We start from the raw sequence: 18,119 nt of genomic DNA, 5'->3' as shown, positions 1-18,119 counted from the left end.
CAAGTTTTATGTATATTACTAGAGGAAAATACATCATTCCATGTGTTCTATTAAATATTAGGAAAGCAGATGAGTCCTTGGAAATGCAGCACAAATTATGTTTTGATTGTTTTCACTGAAATGTTTATATTTTCATAGAAAAGCTATTGCAAAGTTTGAGAAATTTCTGTAAGATGTCTATCGTAGCTTCTCTTAAAGTCAGTCTTTGCATAAATCTACCATATTTAATCACAGCACTTGTCCAGACCCCCTCCCCGATTCAGTCTCCTTCTAACATGATGGAGCAGCTGTTTGAGCCTCAGATGCTGTCTTTTTTATTTTGTTTTGTTTGGCTTTGTCCATTCATGGCTCTCTGCAGTGGTTCTGACCGTTCGCTATGGTATTGGTTTGGAAAAAGTGGTGCAAGGTTAGTTACTTCTGGTGTTTTGGTACATGAGTTTGGTTAAAGTGCCATCAGGTCTGGCTCGTTCGTCACTTTGGTGCAGGAAGCATCGTGAGGAGCTTCCTTGGGTGGGTCTTTTCTGGGCACAGTGATACATTTGCTCTAAACATTTTTTCAAGACATTTTCTAAAGAAGTTTTTGAATGTAATTAAAAATTAGCATGCTTTCTCAAAATGGCTTTTATGCTATAACAAATGGATGATGGATGAATGACACTGGCCAAAATAACTAGATTTTAATAAACAAGTGTTAAAGTTTGACTTTCAGTTAGGTTTCTGTTTGGTGTTACAATGTAAAGGGAGTGAAAATGGAGTGTATTTTTACGGCATCGCCTTTACATGTGGGGTTTTTCCCCCCTAAACATTCTGGACCTTCCAGTATAATTATTATTATTCTCTATACAGTGAGACCATTAAAACAAGTGGGAAAGTTTTTCATATTCTACCTTGATTACTTTTTGGAATTAGCAGAGAATAATAACGTAAATTAGTTTTCTTTCCTGAAATTTGAGATGCCTACTGGAAATAGCATAATCTGTAAAAGTTCAGAGGAGCATAAATAATTCCACGTTGAGTTGAATGCATATAGAGGCAGTACCTATTAAAATAATATTTGAAAGTTCATGGATTTTGCAAAAAGATGGCATCTGCTTATTTGAAATGACCTCATGTGACTGCCGTGACCGTATTTGGGGATGACCAACTTTTAAAACATTCATTCACTCTTTTTTACCTCTTAAAGGACAAACAAAAAATTATGACATTGATCAGATTACACACCACAGCTTTTTAAATATGATAGGTTTCAGTGCCTACCAGCTTACCCATGCCCTCTGCTAGGTCTTGTCGGGGAAGGAAAGATGGCTTCCCTGAAGAAGCTCACCTTCAGTGGAGGAGGGAGAAAAGTAAACACATTATCATAATTAGCATGGAAGGGGCTGTGGTTGAGGTAAGCTCTTGGCACTATTAGCTAAGCTCCCCTGAGGATAGTCTGAGTGGGTGAGTGGCAATTAAATGATGGTAGAGGAGGGGAGGGTGGCAGAGGATCTTCTAGTCAGAATAAACAGCATGCCCAGATCCTTTAAAAAGAGGGGAGATGGGGCTGGCACAGTCGTGGGTGGGAGGGAGGGAGGAAAGTAAGAATGGAGGAATGGATGCCAAATGCCTTGCAGGTGCCTGATCCTGAGAGTATTATGATCCACGCTAATGAGTTTGGGCTTTATTCTGAGCACCTCATGAAAGGGTTTTATACAGGCGAGTAATATAATCAGGCTGGCCTCTAGAAAGCTCATTCTAAGATTGAATGATCTGATAGAAAATATTGTTATTGTATTTTAAAATTATACCTTTTTCAGCATCTTTCTCAGAGAGTGCTTTGCCTTCGTTTTCCAAGTCCAGGGTTCTTGAAGCCTTTATTTAGAGATGATCAAATAAGAAAGGCCTTTCCTGGCTCTCAGTGCTCCCTCAACGTGGGCACTTACAGTGATTTTTAAAGTTTGAGGGCACGTGCAGTATGGGGGGGGGGTCATTTAGCCGCACAGTGTGAGTTCCGCTCCCCAAAAAGCGGGTAACTGATGTGCACATTAGTAAAGGAAGGAAGGACTTCAGACTTTCAGATCTTTTTTTAAATTCTTGGGTGAATGAAAACAAACAATTACATTGTCAGTATAAGTATAAAGTAAACCTGATATAGAGAGGTGAGAAAGTGGAATCTGAGAGATCTGCTGTGGGAACCAGGAGTATAGGAAGCGAAGCAGGTTGGTGGTGGGTGAGTCAAAGGATAAATTCCTTTCTGAACATGTAGTGCCAACGCCTGCAGACCATCCATGCGGGTGGTTTTGTAGATATGTGGATTAGGATCTGGAGCAGAGATCTGAGCCAGAGATTAAGGTTTACCAAACTGTGCTCCAAATAAGGAAGAAACACATGATCCAGAGATTGACAGTCTGGGGGAGATAAGCACAATAGGAATTTCAGCAGTAGTTGGCACTTTTTGCCAAATGAAAAAAAAAAAAAAAAAGTCCCTTTTTTTGTTCCAACCTCGTCCAGCTAAAGCCAAGTCATAACTGCCTTGGATTTAAAAGTTGAGGCTCAAATGAGTTCCTCTGTTTACACTCCGAATTTGAGAATCAGTCTATCTTCAGATTGGTTCATTTTTGCCTTTCTTATTTCTTACACTTTATTTTCACACCTTTCTTCAACAGTCAGAAAAGCATTCAAGTATTTGCCTAGAAGGAGAAGAAGACATTACAAGACAAGCATATTTACACCATGGGGCGTGACTTTTATTGAGTTTGGAAGGATAGAGAGAAATAAAGCTAACAAAATGTCTCAGCGACTCAGCACAGTTCAGTACACCCTATCCACATTGCAACTTTTCTCCTAAAATCAATCTTAAGCTCTGGATGCTGAGAAAATACATGTAAATGTTTTAAAGGCACTTTAAAAATCTCACTCAATACCATATTTTTCTATTAAAAAAACCAAGGAGTACCCTTGAGAGTACTTGAGAGATGGCATTGGTTTGGAGGAGAGATGATGCCCTCAGTGTCAAATGTTGGAAGGATAATTGGAGGTGACCTGTCAGACAGCTGAAGTGTGGAAGTACGTAGATCAGAACTAGGTAGAGTTAGAAGTCATGTGACCTTGATTATTTAACCACAGGTATAGGTAAGATGCCAAGGGTGAAAGTTGAGAGATGTAAGGAATGACCCACTGTTAGATAAACCACAGTGAAAAATCAGGCAGAAGCTGCGAGCTAATGAAAGCGGGTCTCTTAGAAAAGGAGGCGGGCAGAGAACACACTGAGTAAGCACCAACAAACCAAAAGTAGCTCTAAAAGCAATTTGTAATTTTTAAACATCACCCCACTCACATATCCACCATCTGTGGCATTCAAGTCGATGTAAGATCTCAAGCAACTGAGGAGTTCAAAATGAAACTCTAAACACTGATTTTCTAAGATTCTCTATTTCCCAAAAGGATAGAGAGGTACAACAAAATGGGATCGTACAGGAGCATGGTGTGACCTGAGCAAGTCACTTAACCTCTTTTCATCTTCAAGGATATCTCATCCCTAAAATGAAGAAGCTGGGTTTGGGCTGTAAAGGCCTTTCAGCTCTAAAGTAAATGTATTTTCTTATGGAAATACACTCTTTTGGAGAAGTATAAAAAGCTGACATGCCCTTTTGTTTTAGAAAAGTGCCCGGCCAGCATGGGCCCTGGATAGGTCAGTATTAGGGGTAGGATCATGGCCCAGAATGTTAGCACTCACATCTTAAAGTAGGCCTGCGTCATTTCTGAATTAACTCAGGGTATTAATTGCATAACTCAGAAAATTGGTTAATTAGAGAATGTTCATGTTTTATAATCTAGATAATCACATTTTTAAAAGTATATTATTCATTTCAGAGAGGAAAGGAAAGGGAGAGAGAAATAGAAACATCAGTGATGAGAGATTCATTGATTGGTTGCCTCCTGCACATCCCCTACTCTGGGGATCAAGCCCGCGCAACCCAGGCATGTGCCCTGGTTCATAGGTTGACAAGCACTGAGCCACACCAGCTGGGCTCTAGGCAATCACATTTTAAGAAACTTTTAGGTTTGGGTAGATAAGGTGCAGATATCATCGATTCTTATTTTGCCATCTAATAGATGTCAACTCAGCTTTGTAAAAGCCATGAAAAAAAGAAAATTTGGTACCATTGAGAATAGAGTAGTTTAGGTAACTTATTCAAATGATACTGCTACTCTGACATCCAGGCTTCATGTGGGAAAAAGGATGAAGCCAACTGCTGGGTATTGACCCTGCCTTTTCCAGGTTTTTCATCATTACTTGTCTGTGCCAGAGATTACAGGGAAAGAAAATGGCGAACGAATTTGTGTTTTTAAATCCTTACATTGAAGCTAGACCCTCGGCAGCTCCAGAGTGTAGACATCTGATCCGTGCAAAATGATGTCACCAGACACCACTGAGTGTCCCGGGGAAGCAAATGTTGGTCTTGGGTTAGCAAGCACTGCAGCGTCCACTGTTTGTGGGTCCACAAACAGACCCACAAGGGGTTTGTTTGGTCCGGAGGGGAAGGAATGGTCAGATTAGACTTTTGAAAGTACCTCCACCAGATTAATATTGAGGAAGGAGGTAGCCTCAGTACTTTATTAGGACACCAAACTTTAAAGAAAAGACATACTTGAGATCAGACTGAGGGATTTAAAATGTTTTTTATTTGACCCAGTTTTCTAAGGCATGTTAGAAGAGCTGACTTGGAACGCCTTTTTCCTCCTTCCCACAAATAAAGATAACTAACTGGGCCACTTATCCCACTAAACCCCGCCACCTGTTGTAACACTTCGCATATTATATTGTTGCATGCAGCTTTCTCTTTTCCAGTGGATTGAGCGTGAGTGATGCATAGCTAGATTGAAATATCTCCACCAAGGAACTTTTGTTTATGCTTTTGAGATGTAACATTTCTGCTCAGGGCTCTGTTGCTTTTTTACAGAGTCCATTTTTTTTCCCATTAAAAAATAACATATTAAGAGAGTCTTCTTTTTACCAATTAGGTCAAAGTCCTAAAATTTTAAGACCCAAACCCCATGGTTTAGAGCGAACTGATTCACAAAGCATACGTGACTTTGCTACGAGAAGAAAGGGTATGTACTTTAGCACCGCATGCTGGATGGGGCGTTGGGAATTTAATTATTTTGTGAAAAGTAAAGATAGAGCCTTAAATCCCACTGCTTTTGTAAATAAAGCTTCCCAGCATGTTATTTCTAATGAATACTTCCCGTAATATAAAATGAGTCTCCTTGTTATGCCATTAACAGCAGCATGTTAAACATTTGATAATATGTGATAATCAGTCTTGTCCTTTTGCATTCTTTTAACCCTTTAGGCTTCCATACATTGTTTTCTTTAAGCTTGTGAGCTGCTTGTGAATTCCAATCATCTCCTATGTTTATATATAATGTATGTTTTCTGTTCTGAGCTAGAATGCAAACTCATTCCCATGGATTAATTGTTTTATGCCATGACTTAGAATTTGACAACTAAACTGCTATTAACCTTTGGGTTTCAAAAAAAGGGAAATATAAGAGTTAAAGAAATACTTTCAGTCAGCACAGTATTCTGTACATGTCCATTGTAAGTGTATAGATGAGCAAAATTATTTTAACTTGAACTTAAATCAATCTAGTCTTTAGAAAATCACATTGAGTTTTTTGTATTTGAGTTAAAACTTCGTTTTGAGCACCAGTGAATCTACCTAGCCCTTTAAAATGACCACTTATTTTATTGTTTGATGGTAATTATAACATAGTTGGCTAAAAGTACACATATATGGACAAAGACTAGAAGGAAACCTGGAAAAATAAAAATTTTTAATTTAGAATGGCAGGAGGAAAGGTGACTAATACTTATCTAGTATATTTAAATAGTTTCCTAAAATATAATTAACATTAACAAATAATATTATTTTAGTTCTTCTGCTCATTTAATTAATTTCTGAAGTGTTTCAGTCTTGATGTGAAGGGCCGAGAGCTCTGTGGTTTATACTAGCATAGCTGTTGTCACTACAATAATGAGGTAAATAAGCAAAGACCATTTATAAATAAAACAAATAAGAATATTAGCATTTATTTATTTTTACTTAATTTGGTAGAGGTAATTACTTGATTATGGCCTTTTCTCAGAGCTGAATTTGAGTCTAAAGATATAATTATTGCTTTGTTTTCTTTGTTTCCAGAGACTGAGCATGAACTAATTTAGAAAATTTAGTCATTCATTTTTTTGTTTGTTTTTTATTTTAACAAAATTTTGTATTTAATGCTTTTCATACATTATTTTATTGTATAGTTATATAACTGATACTTTAATATTGAAGAATTGGAACATTTTTACATAGATGATTAAATGTCCATATTTAAGGATAAAATTAGGTAAAAATAAAATAAGGAAATCATGAAAAGTATAAATCAAGTAACTGTGAAAGAATTGCATCACATTACTCTCTTTTGTTATCATTTAGTTTATCTTCATAAAATATTTAAATTAAGCAACATGTTTGCAATAGAGCTTTAGGCTTTCAGTCAACAATCATGAAACATTACCTGATTAACTTTGTCACTAATTGTTTAGCTGTGTAATCTTGGGCAAATCATATAAACATCCACGAACATTGTTTCATCTGTGAAACTAGTTGGTCTTAGATGTACTCTGTCTATAATGTATAAATATATAGGGAGAGGATCTGGTTTTGTTTTCCAAATTTCTGCATACTAAAAATCTCTTTTTCTCTCTTTTATTCCAGCCAAGCCAGCACCTTTAGAAATAAAACCTTTGCCAGAATGGGAAGAATTACAAGCCCCAGTTAGGTCTCCCATCACTAGAAGTTTTGCTCGAGAGTAAGTCTTATTTAAATATATAGCTTGATTGTTCATTATAATGGAAAATACAGTACCTGGAACAGTGGTTTTCAAAGGACGGTCTGGGAAGCTTCCTTTTGGGGGTTCTGTGAAATCAAAACTGTTTTCATTAAGATACTGAGATGTCAATTGCTTTTTCCACTCTTCTTCTCTCATGAGTGTACACTGGAGTTTTCCAGAGGCTGCATAATATTAGATGAGATTGTGTGACAGCAAATAGAATGTGTATTTGTCTACTCTTATGTTTAAAAATTTTTATATTTCTTGTAATATGGTAAATATCAATAGTTAGAACCCATATAAACAAAAGTTCCTTGGAGTTCACAATAGTTTTTAAGAGTGTAAAGGGTTCATGAGGCTAGAAATTTCTAAGAACTAAGTGATATGGAAAATATGGTAGTTTCTATGGTAGGAACTTATTTAATTAAGATTCATTTAAATGTATATAAAGAAATGAATACATGAAGTTACCAACCTGTGTTGAATATGTGTTCATGTGTCTTGGTATACATAGTTATTTTCAATGGGAATTCATAAATCTTTTCTTTTTATATCTTTTGACTTTCTAGTTATCCTCCAAATCCCTAACAATACCTTTTTCTTTGTTTTGCACAGATCATTTGGTGCCCAAATTATACATTTGCAATGTAGCTATAAATATTGGTTGTGCGTTTGAATGTGTGCTAAAATTGGATTATAATAAACTAGAGGCCCAGTGCACGAAATTTGTGCACTTGGCGGCAGGGTGGGGGGGAGGGTGGTGTCCCTCAGACCAGCCTGTGCTCTCTCACAGTCTGGGAACCCTCGGGGGATGTCCGACTGACACGGAGGCAGGAGAGGCTCCCACCACCACTGTTGCACTCGCTAGCTGGAGCCTGGCTCAGGGCTTCTGGCTGAGTGGCACTCCCCCTGTGAGAGCACACTGACTACCAGGAGGCAGCTCCTGCATTGAGTGCCTGTCCCATGGTGGTCAGTGCACATCATAGCGACCCGTCGTTCCACCGTTCATTCAATTTGCATATTAGCCTTTTATTATAATAAATGTGTAAATAGATTATTATAAACTTAAATGGGAATTTCTGAAAGAATAGAAACTGTCACTCATTTTATTTTGGAAGTGATATTAGAAACTTTGTCAGGGTTTGTGTTTGTAATGATAATTTTTGTAATTAGTTCCTCTAGGTTTCCCATGTCTCCCCGACCGGGTTCAGTGCATAGCACAACCTCAAGCAGCGACTCACACGATAGTGAAGAGAATTATGTACCCATGAACCCAAACCTATCTGGTGAAGACTCGGTATGTAAAGTCTCATCTTAACTTCTCTCTTATTTCTCCCAGTCTGTCAGTCTTATCCTTACATCTTGCTTTATACCTAAGGAAAAAGGATAAAAGACAGTTTGTTGATGCTTTTTAAAAATACTATGCTAAAGTCTAAAACCAGTAGAGGGTCGAAGTGTAATACCAATATCTAAAAAGTAGAAATAAAATTAATTTTAAAAGGCTTCCAGTTGTAATTTTTATAGGATGTACTTGATTTTTGAAACTATCCAAGAAAATACTTTATACTGGATTCTGCCTATTCATTTATACACAGATCCAAAGTCAAGCATTCGTGAATTGAGCCCTTAATGTGACTCCTGAAATTTGAATGACAAATACATCATTACTAAAGACAAATATTGTTATGTAACAATAACAACAAAAATATGTTCAATAATTTTGCAAACTTTTAAAATAATTTTAGGAAAACAAAGTTGTTTTTATTTTATTCTAATTCGCAGAACACTCATAATAACTCCTAGAATCTTAGGGTTTTTCTAAACTGTTTTGAGAAAACACTGGGCAAAAGGCTAGAACACAGTGACAGGCTGTTCCCAATTGAGATTAGATCAGGAGCAAATAGGGGCATAAATTTTAACAATACTTCAAGATGAAAAAATTTCCAGTTCTAGTAATAATTAGAAAACAGTTTACCTAGCAATTCTGAGAAATTCTTTTTGGGAACAACTCACTGACATTAAACGTGTACATCAAATAAACTCTTGGGTCCTTTCATAGCCTTGTGATACTGTGAATTCTAGGTGTTTCCAATTAGGGAAATTCCAGGTACAGGTTCTTCCACTGGTCACATTTGAATACAAAAAAATTTTCACACATACACACACCTGCTTGATTTTTTATGTTAGAATGAAATATCACCTCACTTAGAGGAAAAAATCAGTTTCTTTATGAATTAGGGGAAAAAGGCAGGAGGAAAATGGCTGTTTGTACCGAGTACCAAAACTTGCTTATTTTTTTGTCCCCTGCATGTTGTATTAGGAATAGTTGATAAATTTGGTTTAAAAATCTGTTCCTGCTAATAGAGCCATCACATTGGGTGGTGCAGATTGGTTACTGCATAATCACCCTGCCTACAGTGTGTAGTGTGTACAAAAGGCTGAACTCACGAGCTATGGAGCAACCCAGACCATGTCCCGTCCACCCGCGGCAGGGCCTGGCACAGAGCCTTGACACCCCAGAGGAAGGAGAGCATCTTTTTCTAATTCACAAAAACATTGCACATGGCCTGTCAGCAGCCCTGCTTACAAATGAGGGGTAAACTGTTTTCCTAGCAATTGTCTTTGCCCTAAATCACAGCTTACTCTGTTTAACCTTAGCAAAAATTGCTGTCCACTATCTCCCTTCTTTATTTATTTATTTTTTTTAGAGACTAGTCCTACTCTTGTACAAATCCTATTAGGATGGAAGGGATAAGACCAAGAGAAGACAGGAAATTAAGTGGTAAAAATTCTAGATGGTAGAAATAAAATACAGTTTGCCAATAGGGTCATTATTCTAGAACAGCGGTTCTCAACCTGTGGATCACGACCCCTTAGGGGTCGCCTAAGACCATCAGAAAACACATATATAATTACATATTGTTTTTGTGATTAATCACCATACTTTAATTATGTTCAATTTGTAACAATGAAATTGGGGGTCACCACAACATGAGGAACTGTATTAAAGGGTCACGGCATTAGGAAGGTTGAGAACCACTGTTCTAGAAGCTTTCATTAACATACTTATTCTAAACTAATTTCAGTGTGAAAGCCTTTAAATAAAATATAGAACTTTCTTAAAAAATTTAATTTGAAGGCAAGGTGCATACGGATCCTGTAGTTTAAAAATATAATTGAGCCCTAGCTGATTTGGCTCAGTGAATAGAGCATCGACCTGAGGACTGAAGCGTCCTGGGTTCAATTCCAGTCAAGGGCACATGCCTGGGTTGCAGGCTCAGTCCCCAGTAGGGGGCATGCAGGAGGCAGCCGATTGATGATTCTCGTTCATCGTTGATGTTTCTATCCCTCTATCCCTCTTCCTCCCTCCCTGAAATCAATAAAAATATATTTTAAAATAAATAAATATGTAATTGAATACATATGTCATTTTAATAATATTCAGGCTGAGCTATCAAAACTTATAGTAGCTTGACATCCCAGTCTTGGTTTGAACCAAGTTTGACTTTTGACACTACTTTTAGCTTATTCTAAAGTAAGTTTTGATCAGTTTTTTGAGACATTACTTATTTTTCCCCGATCCTAAAAAGTTATTTAGTTTTCTAAGCAGATATTTTTCCAGCTATGTCCTCTTGGAATAAATATTTAGGCTTTAGTAGATGGAAAGTGAGAAAACCAATATGTCTCCTGAATGTTTGGCAGTTGATTTTGTTGTATTGTCCTTTCAGAATCTTTTTGGCAGTAGCAGTCTTGATGGAGGAAGCAGCCCTATGATCAAGCCCAAAGGAGACAAACAAGTGGAATACCTCGATCTAGATTTAGATTCTGGGAAATCCACACCACCTCGTAAAGTAAGTGAAAGCTCATTCTGTAAATACAGGGTGGGGGGAAGTCGGTTTACGGTTGTGAATACGTGAAACATAGAGCTTATTCTTGTATTATTATTATTTATTAGTTACTGCATTATTTTCCATATGAAAAACTGTACCAATTCTCTTCTTTGAGGTTTCTGATTATTCATTAGTTAGAACTTCTCATTCTATCTTTTGTACCTCTTATCCCTCTTTCATATTTTCTCTTTTTTTATTTTTAAATTCCTTTGAGCATTTCACACATATATATTTTATAATGTTTATGTAATAATTTCAATATCTGAAGTTCTTGGGGGTCTGAATCTGTGTGCTTATTGTTTTTGCTAACTCACACTCCTGATGGCTTGTTTCCTTGTGTGTTTTATTTTTATTTTTTTTAATCCTCACCCGAGGATGTTTTTTCATTGCTTTTTAGAGAATGGAAGAGAGAGGGAAAGACTGAGAGAAACATCAATGTGAGAGAAACACATCTATTGGTTGCCTCCTGCACAAGCCCTGACCAGGCCCCAGGCCTGGGAGGAACCTGCAACTGAAATAGGTGCCCTTGACTGGAATCGAACCTAAGACCCTTCGGTCCGCAAGCCAATGCTCTATCCACTGAACCAAACCGGCTAGGGCCCCTTGTGTGTTTTATACATTGTGAATTCATTTTGCTGAGGCTATCTGTGGGAATCTTGCATTGGCCTCTGCTAGGAAGCCGTGGTGCTCCCATGCTAGGACCAAGCCAGTTCCCTTCAGGGCTCCCGAACTTAACAGAATAGACCTGGTTCAGCATGCCCTCCCACCCAGCACCTCCTAACCTTGCAGAGATTGACATCCATCCTAAAGACAGCACTGCCTTTACCATTTAGCAGACCTCTGCTGCCTCTGCTTCCCTCACACCCTGGGTATTTTCCTTATTGTCTAGCAAGCCCAACAATGCATTAATAATTGTTTTTGGCCCTAACTGGTTTGGCTCAGGGGATAGAGCATCAGCCTACGGCAGGGGTGGGCAAACTTTTTGACTCGAGGGCCACAATGGGTTCTTAAACTGGACCGAGGGCCGGAACAAAAGCATGGATGGAGTGTTTGTGTGAACTAATATAAATTCAAAGTAAACATCATTACATAAAAGGGTACAGTCTTTTTTTTTTTTTTTTTTTTTAGTTTTATTCATTTCAAACGGGCTGGATCCGGCCCGCGGGCCGTAGTTTGCCCATGGCTGGCCTATGGACTGAAGGGTCCCGAGTTCGATTCTGGTCAAGGGCAAATGCCTAGATTGCAGGCTCAGTCCCCAGTGGGGGGCGTGCAGGAGGCAGCCCATCAATGATTCTCTCTCATCATTGATGTTTCTATTTCTTTCTCTCACTCTCCCTTCCTCTCTGAAATCAATAAAAATATATTTTTTAAAAAAATAATATTATTATTTTTGTTTTAAGTTAGCTAGTATTTAGTTGTATTTTAGGAGTAAGAGAGCCAGCCCATCTGCCTGTGTAGTTTGTCATTCTTGAAAATACTGCTTTTCAAAAAGACTTTTCTTCACTTCTGAAAGTAAGCACTGAAACATGTTCTCAGAACTTGAAAAAGTTAAGCTTAAGCTAAAGGCTAAAGGGTTCTAGAAGCAAATTGTGTGTCTTAAGATGAACCAGGTGTCTGCTATTCCTACTTTATAAGAATTTCATCTGTGATGGGGAGCATTAGTTTGAATTCTTACTATATACTAGAGGCCCAGTGCACGAAATTTGTGCAAGAGTAGGCCTTTCTTCCCCCGGCTGCCAGCACCGGCTTCCCTCCGGCACCTGGGACCCGGGCTTCCCTCTGGCTACTGGCAGGCACTCAGAACCCGGGCTTGTCCAGAAGAATGTCCAGTCTAATTAGCATGTTACGCTTTTATTATTATAGATGATAACTTTAAATGGAAGGAAAAACAATGTACAGTTAAGAGAGAGAGACAACATTGTTAAATTGAGGTGATATTTTTGTGTGTGTGATCAAATAGAATTTCAAGAGTTATTTATTCTGCATGTTTATCTGTGTTTTAAGACTGAATTTTTTGTTATTATTGTTAATCCTCACCTGAGGATATTTTTCCATTGATTTTTTTAGAGACGGGGGAGAGAGAGAGAGACACAGAGAGAGAGATTTCGATGTGACAGAGACACATCGATTGACTGCCTCCAACACACACCCAGACTGAGGCCGGGGATTGAACCTGCAACACAGGTATGTGCCCTTGACTGGGAATTGAAACCACAACCTTTCAGTGCGCAAGCTGACACTCTAACCACTGAGACACACCAGCCAGGGCTTAAGACCAAATTTCACTCAGAAGCACTCCTTTCTATGTGGAAATTTATGAGTTTTTTTTAATTTGCATTTTTCTAGCAAAAGATCAGCGGCTCAGGAAGCAATGTAGCAGATGAGAGAGTGGATTATGTTGTAGTTGACCAACAGAAGACCCTAGCTCTGAAGAGCACCCGAGAAGCCTGGACAGATGGGAGACAGTCCACAGAATCCGACACACCAACCAAGAGTGTGAAATGAATATATTGCTCTGCTGTGTCTGAACAAAAGAGAACGGAATTGTAAAGATAAATCCTGTTTGAAGACAACTTGACACTTAAACTCCAGGTAGATCCTGGAGTTTACTCTAGTTGAAGTCAAAGGACCTTTCAGACATAACCAAGCAATTTACACTGTCACTGGTGCTTTATGGTATCTGAACAGTTCATAACCTGTAAAAAAAAAAAAAAATGTAGGGAAATAGTATTGTTTAGCTCCCAGAAAAAAATTGGTTCCATAGTTAACACACTTGTAGTATTACTGTATTTATGCACTTTTTCATTTAAAACATTGATTGGGGTATTCGCAAATGTACCTTAACATAATTCCTTGGGAAGTGTTTGTTTTTCCTCACACTACTCTAGATGGCGATACTAAGTTAACTAAGCTACTTGTAGGTTTGTAAATTTCTCTTTAAACTTCAGTGTAATGCTAAGATGAGAAAGTAGATTCACAATTTACCTTTCTACCTGAAACTGCAGGTGGTAGTCATTAAACTACAGAGTACAGTTGGACTCATCATTCATTGCTTTCTCAAATGCTAAGGATAATATGTATACTACTATTAAGACTGGTTCTCTGGTTCATGTACAGTTAGTTCTCAGTGTAGAACTTTATTATATTTTGTTAATTACAGTGTTCTTAGTTCACTGAGTGAAGATTCTGCCGGGTGGGATCTTGTATCTCGGAAAGACTGAATAATTACACTACCAAGCAAGCCTACAGATCACTGATGGCATGAGGTGATGATGTGCTCTCACACTTGTTAACATGTATTAAACTTTGTATTATTTGCAAATTGTAGTTTATGTAACTAATCAGGTACGTACCAGGCACTGATGTGCTAATACACCAGTCAGGTTTAGACAGTGAGCTTTAGTTTGCTCTTGTTAGTCCTGATTTCCAATTTGGAATTAATGACATAGTTGACATTCACTGTTAGTTATAGCAACATACTGTGATTTTTTTTAATTAGACAGTAATTCAGATTTATTACTCTAAGAATGAAATTCTATCTTTTGACACCATAGTGCCCTTTCTATGATTTTTAACTTTACTTAATATTCTTCTTAGCCTTATATTTAAATTCCTATGCAATTAATATTTTATACCTGCATTAAAAAAAAGATGTTATGTAAGTGATTCTCATATGTAGCACCTATTGCTTTTCCAGTTAAAAAAAAAAATAAGGATTTTGTACTGTGATTTATATTCACTGTCCCAGTTCAAGAAATATTGGAGTCTTGCTATAATGTGAAATCTTATAGTCATCGACCTCTTTCAACCAGATTTCTGAAACCACCAGAGGAATCATATAATTCTGTCTCACCTATACATGATATCAAGACCACAAATTATAGTGAAGCTGCAATTATTTGTATCTGTCTTGGCTTTGCTATATAATTTAGAAAGGAGAGTTGTTTGTTTGTTTTTTAACTAAATGACATACAATCTCTTATGTATTGATTTAAGATCTACTAACAGTTGTTAGAGGGGGCATAGAGATTGCAGTGCCCATGGCTGAGGCAAGACCCCCTCCATTCAGACCTCTGTTGCCTGAGTACACAGATGTGCCCTGATATCTGGCCTCTGGCCATAGTTCTGTGCCTAATCAATATAATGGGTTTGTTTCCCTGATCCACAAACTAAAAATGTGCATAACAAGATGATGAATTGTAGATTAGTAACAGTTGATGCTTTCAAATGTTTGCTTCTTTTTCAAACAAAGGCTAAAACCCAGAAGTGAATTTTGAGGTGGATTTTTAAATAAAGAGATTGTTTGAGTTTGGCGTGCGCAAGCTGTTTCATACTAAAACCACAACATAAAATCTAAAATCACTGAAATGTGCCTGAACACAATGCAGTTTGGTGTGTGATGATAGGAAATTGTGTCATGTGGAGGAGGGCCATATTTTTAGATTAAAACACTGTACACATTAATTAAAAAATAGAAATCTTATTTAAAGCTGCCTATCGACAGAGTCTAAGCAGTTATGAATTTTTTAGTGTAATTTTTTATTACAAGTTACCATTTTTGAAGATCTGTAGCACTCTGATTTGTAGAAATGTTCCCATTGTGCAGAAGAATTTAAGAATTGAAATGTCTTAAGTTTGTCTCAGACATTGAACATTGTATTAACAAATTACATTAAAAGGCAGTTTCTTGTGGAGCACTCTTTTCCAAACATTTTTAGCCTAGAATCTTTTTTAAATAAAATTTTGTGTACCCCCAATACTGAAAGCCTGAAAAGTTTATTTCATCAGTATAAATGCGTTTGAAGTTCACATTTATGTTCATTTATTTTAGTCCATTTCTGAATAACACAGATATGAAATTGGGGTTATCGATAGCTGGTGAAAAGCTTCAGCAGTTTCTATCCCTTGTTTTATTTGCATGCTGTCAAAACTTTGATTCACACAAACGTATGTAAGTGCAAATAATAACAGGTTCTAAGCATACTTATCAGAATGTTCTTAAAGGTGTATTCCAAGGTTGATACCAAAATAAATTATCCTGGTAGGAGAAGTTAATACATAAGCAGTCTCCAGTATGGAAAACTTGGGGTATGTAACGAATTAGGATGTACATTTTTATTACATTTTTAAAATATCTAGATATATAAAAGGCTAATATACAAAGTGTCCCCTTGGGAGTTAGACCAGGAGTTTGATCGCTCGCTATGACGTGTGCTGACCACCAGGAGGTGGCATGGAACAAAGGAAGGCCCCAGCTGGCAGAAGGCCCCAGACAGCAGCCAGAAGGCCCCTATCATCCCTGATCACTGGCCAGGCCTAGAGACCCTATCCATGCACGAATTTCATGCACTGGGCCTCTAGCATACTTATAAAAACAAAATTTGAGTCAAACCCTTTTAATAACTCTGAGCACCTCCAGGAAGCTGTGTTTGGGCCAGGCCTCGGTTGAAAACCACTGGTTTAATCATGTGACAGTTATAAGTCAGAAGTCTTTTATCTCTTACATGTTTGATGTTGTCTACCTTTTATTTCTTACTTGGAAAAACTAAAATTTCACACAGATTTGAGTACCAAAACACAGCTCTGTTTTCAAAAATCAAAATTCAAACTTGAATAATGTAAGCTATGTAACCCACAGAGGGTATTGCTTAGTAAGCTATAAAAGATGGTTTTGATCTACATTCTGGTTTATACATCTTCCTTTTTTTTTCTATCAGTACCATATAAGCTACTGTGCGCATTTTAGAGAATTGCATAAAGGTACTAGGAGTGTGTGTGTGTGAGTATAGAGCATTGTATTTAAGCATTGACTGAGAAGAAAGCACTGTTTCAGATTTTTATGCTAGTAGATGGTGGCTTATTAAAAATTAAGTCGTTTGACTAGAATAACTGCTACATATGTGGCATCATGCAAGGTGCTATGGAAAACACAGAAGAAACATCATCTTTTATCTTTACAAATAATATGTGTAAATAAAAACAAATGATATGGGGTATTACTTCTGATGTAACAGCAATAAACTACTGAAGGAAAATAAATATATAAATAATAAAATAAAATAACTACTGAAGAAAAGACTGTCAAAGAATCATAGTCAAACCCGGTTGGCATGGTTCAGTGGTTAAGCATCCACCTATGAACCAGGATGTCACAGTTCGATTCCCTGTCAGGGCACATGCCTAGGTTGCGGGCTCAATACCCAGTAGAGGGCATGCAGGAGGCAGCCAATCAATGATTCTCTCTCATTGATGTTTCTATCTCCCCTTCTCCCTTCGTTTCTTTGAAATCAATTTTTTTTAAAGTAAACTGTAATTGAAAAATAAGAAATAAATTAAATATGTCATAGAGATTGAGCAGGACTTTGGAGAATAGACAAGAAGGAAAAAGGAAGGCATCTGAAAAGAGAATAATATGAACAATTTATTTATTAGTTTGCTATTAACTTAGTTGTTTTATGAGGAGTGTAAAAAAGAGAAGAAAAGCAGAATATGGAGACTATTGGATGGAAGGTTATAAATATTGTATGTATCTAATGCTGTGTAACAAGCCAAAATGTAATGGCTTAAAAAAACAATGGTGATCTATTCTCACAGTTGCCATGGTCAGTAATTACGGAGTATCTTGGTGAGACTCTAACGAAATGACAAATCAGCTGAGACCGTAGTCATCTTGGGGCTGAAGGCTCTGTTTCCACAGTGGTCCGCTCACATGGCAGAAAGCCTGTGTTCCCCTTCATGTGGGTTCTTCACGGAGATGCTTGAGTATCCTCACAGCATGGCGTCTGGCTTCCCCCAAAGCTAGTGATCCCAGAGGCTCAGCAGAGCTGTAATGCCTTTTATGACTCGGGCTTAGAAGCCACACACTGTCATCTCTGCTGTATTCTAGTGGGTCCTACAAGCCACACACTCATTTCCGCTGTACTCTAATGGGTCCTTGTAAGTCCTTGTGGAAGCAAACTTACAAGGACATGAATAACCAGGAAAGATCACTGGTAGCATCTTTGAAGCCAGCTATATCACACAGGCAGAGCTGAGCATTATGAAGTGAGGTGGTATATTCTGCATCTTCCCATTGCTATGAAAATGTGATCCTGGGTTCAGCCATTGGGGTGGTGGCTTCCTGAACTGGATTCCTGAGTGTCTCCATCTTTGGCAGTACTGTGGCATTGTTCCGAGAATCACTCCTAAAGACCCTTCACACCCATCGGGGATTGCAAATTCCTTAATTCTCTATATTCCTCTTTGTTTAGAGGGGCTTAAGTCTGTTTGAGAACTGACACAGGGCCCAGCCCTCTTGCATTCTGGAATATTTTTCTTATTCCCATGTTGTAAAACGGTAATTAAAGAAAATTTCGAAAGAGGAAA

General features: G+C 37.7%; 1 protein-coding gene across 2 annotated transcripts in view; it reads left to right on the top strand.

Annotated features, from left to right (window-relative positions):
- The window catches only part of GAB1 (GRB2 associated binding protein 1), a 113,865-nt gene extending 98,356 nt beyond the window's left edge, over positions 1-15,509 (top strand). Inside the window, exons 7-11 of one of the 2 annotated variants that reach the window (XM_081091010.1) lie at positions 5,005-5,094; positions 6,750-6,843; positions 8,038-8,161; positions 10,593-10,715; positions 13,101-15,509. In XM_081091010.1, the coding sequence (XP_080947136.1) occupies positions 5,005-5,094; positions 6,750-6,843; positions 8,038-8,161; positions 10,593-10,715; positions 13,101-13,259 (590 nt within the window). In that variant the 3' untranslated portion in view covers positions 13,260-15,509. The remainder of the gene's footprint in view (positions 1-5,004; positions 5,095-6,749; positions 6,844-8,037; positions 8,162-10,592; positions 10,716-13,100) is intronic. The other variant, XM_081091011.1, reaches the window with a different exon arrangement.
- The last annotated feature ends 2,610 nt before the right edge of the window (positions 15,510-18,119 follow it).

The sequence above is a fragment of the Myotis nattereri genome (genome assembly GCF_964212035.1).
Source record: "Myotis nattereri genome assembly, chromosome: 5".
Classification (NCBI taxonomy): Eukaryota; Metazoa; Chordata; class Mammalia; order Chiroptera; family Vespertilionidae; genus Myotis; species Myotis nattereri.
Note: the sequence above shows the minus strand (reverse complement) of the source record. Positions and strands in the feature narration are given on the sequence as shown.